Raw genomic sequence first — 10,404 nt, forward strand, 5'->3', positions numbered from 1 at the left:
TTTGTAAAAAAAAAAAAAAAAAGAGAGAGAAGGATAAAATGATAAAATATAAGAATTTCATAACTTAAATTACAATTTATTTCAAATATGAAAATTGAATTCAATTCCTTATAAAATTTAATTCATAAGGAATTCAATTCAATTTCATAACTTAAATTATTGTCAAACGAGATGTTAGTTAAAATTGTTCACACTTATTAAAATTTTAACTTAATTAAAATCCCTTAAATATTATTATAGTCGTAGCAACTATAAAACGCCACTATTTTATAGGACCACGTTTATTAATTCGCCTTCGAGGCCTCCACTGTTCGCCAGCGCCTCCGCCAGTGTTCTATAGGACGACGTTTACTTATTCGCATTCGCCTCCGCCTCCGCCTCCGTCACTGTTCTGTAGGACGACGCTTACTTATTCGCCTTCGCCTCCTCCTCTGCTTTCTCCGCCGCCTCTCTGTTCTTCCCCAACCAACCCTCACGCTACCACCATCGTCTCCGTTTCCGGCCTCATTCTCTCCTTCCTCTCGCCACCGGATCGCTTCGTGCCCTGCCCGTTGCACCTCCGGCCTTGCAGCCAGTGTCATATGAGTAAGATCTGATGTTCTTTCTTGAATGGATTGCCCCTTTGATCAGTTGCATTTTCTCCCTGAAACTGGAGCGATTTCGGTTCCTTAGTCTTTTCCCCTGCGGCGTGGACATGATTGATGTGATCGCTTGGCAGGGCAATTTTTGTGGACACTATTTTTATTTTTTTTTTCCGATATGTAAGGTGTTTTCCATGGATATTGGGATGAGGAGGACAATTCCGATCCCTTTTTTTGTACTTTCCTGCGCAGTTTATCTCTTCTTACCCTTATCTTAAGAGTAGACCTTCATCATATGTACTTGTGTCTAGGAAAATTTCTCCCTCTACAATCTGTTGGAACGACAGCTAAGGCTCCTTTTATCGTCCATGCATTTGTGTTTGTCATGCACAAATTTGAAAAATGTGGTCACTTTTTGCAAATGGAAAGAAACCTAATATCAATATATTGTCTGCATGAAACTTCCTTGTTAGTACGACCATCTATGAGGCTGTCTCTTATGCAGCAATGAAGAAACACTTCAACTTTGCATATTACCATGCACTTAGTTCCCATGCTAATTCACAAATAATTTTAGTTGCTTAAAGAATTGAAGACTTTTTCTTTTGTTTTCTTTAATAATTGTTAACTACTCCACATATTTGAGTTAATTTGAGCCATGCATTAGTTTTTTTTAGGTTGGATGTGGCGCTGCTTGATTTTTTTTTTTTTACTTTTATTTATTTCCCAGATTAAATCACTCACTCTCATGCTGGATCATGTAATCATCTGCAGATATGGATGTTGCTCAATCAGGCTTGTTTCCGTTACAGCGTTGTAAAATTGTGCACCTGGTTTGTTTTATCCATTTATTGTTATATTTTTAGTTAATGTATTTGTTGTTGTTATGTTTTTAGTTAAAATATTTATTAAAGTTGATTGACTGATCATTTACAATAAAAGCTCGAGCTTTTACTGTGCACTGGTTTGATTGACTAATCTATATGTTTATAGTTTTAGTTAATGTATTTGTTAAAGGTGATTCACAAATTAACCACTTTCCTGGAAGTTTGAGCTCCTAGGAAAGAAATTTATGTATATATTTTTACTCTTAAATAATATTTTTGTAATTGAGTGGGCATTTCGATGGTGATTCTTTACAATGGCATATGCATATATATCTAGCTTAGGCATGCACAAGGTATTCATAATGTGGAAGGTGAGAAGGACCACAGTGCATACATGTCTCCAGAGTTTTTTGATGCACACCTTACTCCATTGGGATGGAATCAGGTATAATTGATGTTTTTTCTGAGAATTATTTTTAAATCTATCAACATTGCAATTAAAACAAATATTATTTTTTTTTTTGTAATAATAGGACTAAATTCAAAAAGAAGTTTATCCATTTGTATGAGGAATAAACTACATTCTTATTGGGTTTATACTATCCTTGCAGGTTGATAATCTTCGGAAACAAGTAAAAGCGTGTGGTTTGTCAGGGAAAATTGAATTGGTCATTACGTCTCCATTATTGAGGTATATTCTGATGCATATTTTATTTTATTTTTCCTATTTTCTCCAAGCTCCTTACTGTTCGATCTCCTCTTCCTCCTCAATTCATTCGTCCTTGATGGCTCTAGAACAGGTGGTTTAGGTTAAGTTATGCAGAAGGAATAGGATGAGGAGGGTTTCTAGTTGGTAGAGAAGAAGGGCTTGTACGTGTGAGAGATGTCATGAGATATAGGTGAAAGGTGGGAAGTGTTGGGAGGCTCTGATACCACCTAGAAGTTTCTATATATTAGTTTATAAACAAATAGGAATATATTCATGTATTTATAGGTTATAGAACAACTAACTAATCTAAAAATTAGGAACCTAGACTTGGTAACGTAATGACCAACTAATTAGATTTGGTAATATAATGATTAGGTAATTTATCCCTATTATAACAATTATCATCAAAGTGTTTTTGTCCCAACTATTTGGGATTAGTTGTATTTAACTTGTCATTTTAAAAAGTGTGTTTTCTACTAAATTTGCTAAATATGGCTTGCTTGTTAGATCAGTCTGCTAGCATTCAGGAAACTTATAAGTTGTCATAGAATTTAGTGAAAAGTTCTGCAGTGAAATTGGATGTTCAGTGAGCACGACTTACTTGATTTGTTGTCTAGGATCATAAGATGTGATGAATCAGTACTAACATGGGTGGTTTCTATCATTGTTGACATGATAGTTCAACCTCTTGATGCAAGTTTAAGGTTGCTTTATTGCTATCTTGGAGGCAAAATCTTGAGTCACAAAAGTAGCATATGCTAGGGTAATACAGATAATACTGAACATCCTTATACCCTTATGTTTTGCACTGGGTAGCTTTCAGATTAGTTGATACTTGATCCTATCTCTTATTCTGTTTGTCTTTAAGCGCACACTGAAATCAAGAAGATAGTAAGGACCTAAGCGAGGGAAAGCATGCATATAGTTTGCCTTAACTTTTTTGGTCTTGATTGTTGACCCGTAAGCTTGCATCTCATGTATATCTGGGTATATCCACATATTTTATCTGAGGGATAGGATATTCTTTCAATATTACTTTTTCTGTATGTGTGGAATGTACATATGGGATAGAAATAGAAAGCCAAGGAAGATTAGAAGAAGAGACTAAATGAATATCAGCATTAAGACAGGAGAAATTTATCTCATAATTATCTAGTGTAGACGATCTCTGATGTATTCTACAGTCTATTATTAAACTTCAGTAAAAAATTTATAGGTAGGGTAAATTTTGTGTCTTAAGTTGTATGTCACAACCTTACATATATTGGTATAGATATATTTCTTTCCTACTCCCCTGTCTTCGGTAAATTGAGATAGTAGAAAATGATCTATGCATCACATGAAACAAAGCAATGTTCTTTGTTCTATATTTTTTTAATTACAATGACAATCTGATACAGGACAATGCAAACAGCAGTTGGAGTGTTTGGAGGTGAGAGTTGTACTGACGGAGTGAACATACTTCCTTTGATGGTTGAAAACACAGGGCACAGTGGTCGACCTGCTATTTCCAGTTTGAATTGTCCACCTTTCCTAGCAGTTGAACGATGTCGTGAACGCCTGGTATCCCTCTTTTTTGTAGCTTCTATTTGTTAAAGGTTTAAAAATCACTGCAGAATTAATTTCCTTTCGTGGGACTCTGGAATTCTGGCTGTTTTCCTACTTCCGGATTTATCTTGGATTTATTCTGATATCCGAGGAAATTTTCGTGGGACAGACTGATCACCTCCAAAAGTAATTGGATCAAAGAGCTAGATGTCTGAATTACAAAAAAAAAATGTCATAGTGGCATGTATAAACTGCTATTTATAAGTCCAACTAAACATCAAATTGGATCATCCTTAGCTGCTTAATTACAATTCAGGTTTTTCCCCAATAATATATGATGAACTGCTCAATATCTTGACACTAAGGCCAAGAACTTGTCATTTTCAGAGACGTGGATTGTTAACTAAAATTCTTTTATTCATTAAAAAATGGATATCTTTCTTGATAATGATAAGCAATCTTGTCGTATAAATAATGACTTCTATCAGTAGTAAGTTTAGGTGGTTTTCTTATCTGGTATATTTACACCAATTGCAGGGAGTTAACCCATGTGATAAAAGAAGAAGTATAAGCGAGTGCCAACAACTTTTTCCTGCAATTGACTTTTCTTTGGCAAGTCTTACTATTATTTTTTCGTTCGCTCAGTAATGCAATTTTAAGAAATAGCATTACAGTTTTTTTTTCCTTGTAAAATATAATTGGATATGGCTCTTTTTAGGTAGAAAATGATGAAGACGTATTGTGGAAAGCTGATGTCAGAGAAGCTAATGAAGAAATTGCAGCTAGAGGAGTGAAGTTTATCGACTGGTAAATTCTTAATTGGACGTTATTGTTCGTATGGGATGATAATTAAGAGACAATTGCCTTTTACCTTTGTTTACATGCAATTGTCATTCCAACCTTTAATGTTTTTTTGTCTTCTCATCATGATTAACGTGCTTTCTGATTTGTCTGTAAACTTATTTTTTAATCCTGATTTAGTTATTTTTTTCTGAGTTAAACATCCTATCAATAATTTTCTCTCGGGTGTTACGGGAAGAAAAGGAGGAAAACATAACTGCTCAAATAGTGAAAGAATAAACATTTGTCTTGCATCTTGAATATCAGCTTTCATTGGCCGAATAATCACCCATGAAGATGGTTTTAGCTCTTACACAATTAGGTATTCCTTTAGCCATTTTTGTTAGTAACATTGAAGATGTAAGGAGGGTGTTATGGACAAAAAAGGGTTTTCTTTTTGTTGCTTTTGAATTTTCTAATCTTCCTCCTATGGGTTTTCCAATTAAATTGAGCTTCACTCGCGGAAGATTATTTTTAGGCAGCCATCTCTGGAAGTTTGGGCAAAAATTTATTCTACCACAATGTATTCATTCATTCCATGCTATCTTGGTTTCTTTTACAGGTTATGGACACGCAAAGAGAAGGAAATTGCTATTGTAACCCATAGTGCATTCTTGTTTTATACTTTACAAGCATTTGGTGGTGACTGTCATCCTATTGTGAAGGAGGAAATTAGTAAATAGTAAGTTCTATTCCTAATATGTCTTTCTCTTTCATCGCGATCTAATCATTGTTCTTGTGCAATGGTTATGCATCTTCAATTTACAGTTTGAGAGAACTAATCAGACAAAATTTGTACCAAATACAGACACAAAGAACTTTAGATCCAAAAGGACTTGAAAATATTGTAAATCCATGAACAACTGAACTAATGAGACTAGAAAGAAAAACAATTGGTGGAAAACATAATATTGTTTGGTTTGGTGCGCCATTTAAAAATGGTCGGTTTTCGGTTTGGACGAGTCGAGTAAGTTGGGCAAACCAACTGGTCTGGATGCGTTAATGTGAATTAGTTCGGTTGGACTAGGTAGCAGGGAAGGGGACTCGTGGCAAGTAGGTCTGGCGACTGGCAAGGTACTTATTCGTCAACCCTAGAAAAATAATTTGGTGGAAAACATAATATTGTTCACTCGGTTGCACATTGGGATAGGTGAACTTGATATTATTATTGTCTTATTTTAATTTTTTATTTCAAAGGCATTTTGACAATTGCTGTATTTTATTTCAATTCTGACAACTTACCAGCACTCTGATCATGACGCAAAACGGAATATTGTTCGTCCTATTGCAACGTTCTTATTGGTGAACTCGATACTATTTTTTATTAATATAATTTTTTTAATCCTAAAGCATGTTGTTTTCTACTATTGTTGTTTCTTTATTCAGTTCTGACGACTTGCAAGCTCTGCGATCATGATGGAATGCAGAATATTTTTTCAATCTGTTATATTTATCCTTTCCTCAATCCTAACCTAATTCTCCACAATGCAGAAATAGTTTCTTTTTGGTGACGGATGATTCCTTTACGAGGTTTCTAATTGTAACATGATGCACTGTCCTTGAAAAGTTATCTCAAGCCTGTTTATATGCAAGGCTAGGGATGCTTATAAATGATGGGTTGATGTCAATAGACTTTGATCGTCTTTAATTTATTTAATGATAAGTGGTTAAACATAGAAAGGAAACAAGATCATATAATCATCTACTATCAGTATCAAAGATATGATTATTCTGTTCTGGTTTGCTAATCTATTTCATTTCCTGTTCTACAGCTTTGGTAACTGTGAACTGCGCTCCATGGTTTTAGTGGATAGAAGGTAAGAGTTTTCTTTAGCCAATCGATTTCGAGCGAACACCTCTGATACTGCGTTATTTGTTTTTGTAGCTTGCTTGGTTCTGAAACATCTAGTTGCAATTATCCTGGCAAGATATCGCATGCCGATGAGAAGCACGCAAGGAGAAAACATATCTAAATTAACATGGTCAAGTGTAGGTTATGGTATGCCATCAATCAGCTACATAAATGCAAGGATTCAAGAGTTTTTGGACAAATTTATTGTTTGGACAGGAATGCCTGTGCATTCTTTTCTCTAATCACTTAATTAGCTATATAAATGAATCTTATCTAGGCATATACTACTCCATTTAAGGAAATTGTATCCTATTATTTTGATTAAATCCTGCTAGTTTATATTACGTTGTCCCTATCAAAAAGTTGTGTTTTGTCAGATAAAACATGTTTCACCTTTGATTCATTTCGTTTCAGTTTTTTGAGATTTATCATAAATACAATAACAATCAAATCTTATCTTATTAAGTAGGGTTAATTATATGGATCCTTTTACGTCATTGAACTCTATCTTCTATTATATCATTATCTATATTTAAATAAATTTTATTTTATTTTATTATTGCTAACTGATCCGATGGTAAGCGTAGGGAGGGGCTCGCATGGACAAGGGTCAATGACACGTGAAGGTCAAGGTCAGAGAGGTCAACCTACGGGTTTGGCTGATCGGATTGGTCTCATGGCTACTAGGCCGAGAGAAGTCTCATGGCCGCTAGGCCGGGATCGCGCCAAGGCTAGTACGAAGATAGCTCGACCACGAGTCGGGCTTCAGACGCTCCAAGCTACCAAGTACAGTGGAATTGTCGAGCCGAGCGGCATGTCCACCCGGCTGAACTGCAGCTCAACCAAGGAATCATTCTCGCTCGGTCTGGCATGCCTTCAGGTCCGAGCCCTACGGGGGCGAGTGGCTCTTCCGCTTGGCCTGAAACGGACAAGGCGTAGAAGGGGACAAAGGGAGCAACGGAGGATATCCTTCTTGAGACGTGTGTCGCCGACAGACAGCATGGTTGGCGGCTGGACCGGACAGAAAATCGTACGGTGGAAGTTTCCACTGTCACGTCAGAGATATGCCCGGACGATTGTGGCATGGCGCCAGGCTCGTTTTTCTGACACGACCATTTCTAGGTATGTTTTGAGGAGTGTACACACTTCGAAGAGCGTGCACGCTTCGAAGAGCGTGCACGCTTCGAAGAGTGTGCACGCACCCCCGGGGAGCACTATATAAGGGCCCTCAACCTTCGACGGAGGTATGCATTCTACGTTACTGTAGCTACAGTATTCATTCTCGTCTTTCTCTCTTTCCGCTGGAGTTGACTTGAGCGTCGGAGGGTCGTTGCCGGGAACCCCTTCTCGGCTCGGTTTTGTGCTTGCAGATTCTCGCCGGAGGTTCACAATAGTCGAAGGTCTATACGTCATCACCGAGAGTGCCTCGTACCCAGAGTTCATCGACTCAGCACTCGGACAGGATCAAATTGACGCCGTCTATGGCAACACACCTGAATCCGAGCTGAGAAGATGGAAGAAGTTGGATGCCAACTCATGGTAACGCTCTCTCTCGAGGAGCTCGACGCACTCATCCAAGCGCGAGCCGCGAAGATAGTCGAGCAACAGCAGAAGGCCCAAGCCGAGCGGATAGCGCAGTAGGCCACCTCGGTTTCTAGTGGTCGAGTGGCGATGGAGGACCGACCGGAGCAATACTCTACTTGGGCGCAGAACAAGGGGCAGACTGGTGCCTCAGGAGACGCACCGCCCCGCCCCTATTCCATTTCATCGGGCACTGTTCCAGACTCCGTCGGAGCTGGCCCCAGCCAACTAGGGATCGTCCGATGAAGCGCCCCTGCGGGACGCCAGGAAGGAGAAGGCGTCGTGGGCTGAGTCATCCCCCAATCGGGTCAGTCGCCAGTTCTTCGAGGCGATCTTACAAGACCCTCTCCCAAAGCATTATGCTCCCATATTGATCGGAGACTATAACGGTACAACCGATCCGGGCGACCACCTCGGTAAGTTCGATAATGCTGCTACTCTCCATCAATACACTGACGGAGTCAAATGCAAAGTCTTCCTCACTACATTGTCCGGTTCGGCACAACGTTGGTTCCGGAGGTTGCCGGACGGATCAATTAAGAGCTTCAGAGACTTCCGAACGGCATTCCTTCATCACTTTGCCAGCAGCCGACGCTACCAGAAGACCAGCGTCAGCCTCTTTTCCATGAAGCAAGGGCCAAGAGAAACTCTCCGAGCCTACATCCAACGCTTCAACCAAGCAGCTATGGACATCCCCGCAGTCTCGTCTGAAACAATGATGCACGCTTTCACACAAGGCTTAGTCAACGGGGACTTCTTTCACTCGCTCATCAGGAAGTCGTCCCGCGACTACGACCACATGCTGAAAAAAGCAAATGAGTATATTAACGTGGAAGAAGCGCAGGCAGCCTGAAAGAAAGAAGCACCAGCCGAGCCTTCAGTCCCGACCGAGCGGAGACCACACACCAGCCAGCAACTGCCAAGAGGATCGCGTGCCGAAGGGATGAGGCCACATTAAGACTCTAGGTCACCCGTCGTTCAGCACATTGCAGCCGAACGACCTAGACAAAAAGGCAAGGTATGGACGCCCATGTAGGACCGTTAGATTCGATAGAGGGGGGTGAATATCGATTAGAAATTTTGGAGTATAAACGCAGCGGAAAAGTAAAATAGACACAAATATTTTTTACTTCGTTCGGAGCCTGTGACGACTCCTACTCGAAGGCACGTGGTCCTTGACCACTTTTGTTGGGCAATCACTAACAAGTCGAAATATGATTACAGAATGAATACAGGAAATGCTAGTGAAAATAAAGCAATACCGACAAGGAAAAATAAAAACCGAAGGAGCACTTTGTCGGAGCGTTGTTGGTGTCGCACTGAACGTCGAGCAGCAAGACCAGCAGTAGAGGAGTTCTCAGATTAATTATTGATTCTGAAGCTCCTGCCTGGGGCTTCTTTTATATGCTGCTCCGGGCGCCTGGAATGTGACGTAGCTGCTCAAACCGAGATGCTCCACGTGGCGACGATTTGGCTGGATAGACTTTGCCTTCCGGGCGCCCGGATCCCTTCCGGGCACCCGGACCTCCGAGCGCCCAGATCCCCTCCGGGCACCCGGACCACCTTGTTCCAGAAATCTCCTTTTTCCTGCAAAACAAAGTTAGTCCGAGGCAATATATATCCTGCAAAACAGATTGTTAGCACATTTTATCATAGTAGGAATTAGCACAAGTAGTATGACTTAGATTCCGTCTTTCCGAGACCGGAATCTAGTCACGATCTCGACTTAGACATCCGAAATGGTTCTAAGCCGGATCGATGCCTAATGTTCCCTTCCCGGGAACGCGTCCTCGCAGTCACTCCCTTCCAGTGACTTACCTCACTTACCTGCCAGACGTCCGGTCAGCCCTTCGACCCGTCTGGACTTCTTGCCAGCTATCCGGTCAGCCCGTCGACCTAGCTGGACTTCTTGCCAAGCGTTCGGTCAGCCCGTCGACCCGCTTGGACTTCTCGTCAGCTATCAGGTCAGCCCGTCGACCTAGCTGGACTTCGTGCCAGACATCCGGTCAGCCCGTCGACCTGTCTGGACTTATCCTGCACACTCGATCAGAGTGTTAGATAACGACGAACCTAACTTAACCTGATTTGTCATTCATCAAAACCTGAGTTAGACCGTTAGTGCTAACCGCACCAACAATCTCCCCCTTTTTGATGGAATGACAACCTGGTTAAGTTAGTGAATATATGCAAAAATCAAGCATGATTTTCGAGGTTTTTAAGTTAGTTTTTCAAGTTTGCATTTAGTTGCTCTAACTTAACCACCTAACCCTCCCCCTTTGGCATTCATCAAAAAAGACAAGGATAAACATAGTGTAGAATTACTATAAAACAGCTGATCTTGAAAAATATCTGAGTTTGGTTCAAAAATTCAAGAAAGAATCCAAGTAAAAAAATCAAGTTGTCTTGGGGGAGACAAGTTGAATTTTGAAAAGTATAAAGTTAATCAAGTTTTAACCTTTCAGGCGT

The 10,404-nt window shown here is 40.1% G+C and overlaps 1 protein-coding gene across 4 annotated transcripts; it reads left to right on the plus strand.

Annotated features, from left to right (window-relative positions):
- Positions 1-305: 305 nt before the first annotated feature.
- Positions 306-6,701, plus strand: LOC122024793 (phosphoglycerate mutase-like protein 1). Of its 4 annotated transcripts, none has more exons than XM_042583510.1 (10): positions 306-585; positions 1,312-1,414; positions 1,746-1,853; positions 2,020-2,099; positions 3,518-3,680; positions 4,203-4,277; positions 4,384-4,472; positions 5,068-5,187; positions 6,278-6,322; positions 6,391-6,701. In XM_042583510.1, the coding sequence occupies exons 2-10, from the start codon at positions 1,358-1,360 to the stop codon at positions 6,476-6,478; spliced, it is 825 nt and encodes a 274-aa protein (XP_042439444.1). In that variant the 5' UTR covers positions 306-585; positions 1,312-1,357; the 3' UTR covers positions 6,479-6,701. The 4 variants fall into 4 exon arrangements, with proteins under 4 accessions (XP_042439444.1, XP_042439461.1, XP_042439437.1 ...); XM_042583527.1 differs by having other exon boundaries at positions 1,751-1,853; XM_042583503.1 differs by having other exon boundaries at positions 1,356-1,414.
- The last annotated feature ends 3,703 nt before the right edge of the window (positions 6,702-10,404 follow it).

Source organism: Zingiber officinale, chromosome 1A (assembly GCF_018446385.1).
Source record: "Zingiber officinale cultivar Zhangliang chromosome 1A, Zo_v1.1, whole genome shotgun sequence".
Lineage (NCBI taxonomy): Eukaryota > Viridiplantae > Streptophyta > Magnoliopsida > Zingiberales > Zingiberaceae > Zingiber > Zingiber officinale.

Bases quoted from the DNA above. Each gene is read 5' to 3' on its own strand.
- LOC122024793 (XM_042583503.1), top strand. The intron at 1,415-1,745 runs GTTTGTTTTATC...ATATATATCTAG, and splicing joins GTTGTAAAATTGTGCACCTG to CTTAGGCATGCACAAGGTAT. The intron at 4,473-5,067 runs GTAAATTCTTAA...TTTCTTTTACAG, and splicing joins GGAGTGAAGTTTATCGACTG to GTTATGGACACGCAAAGAGA.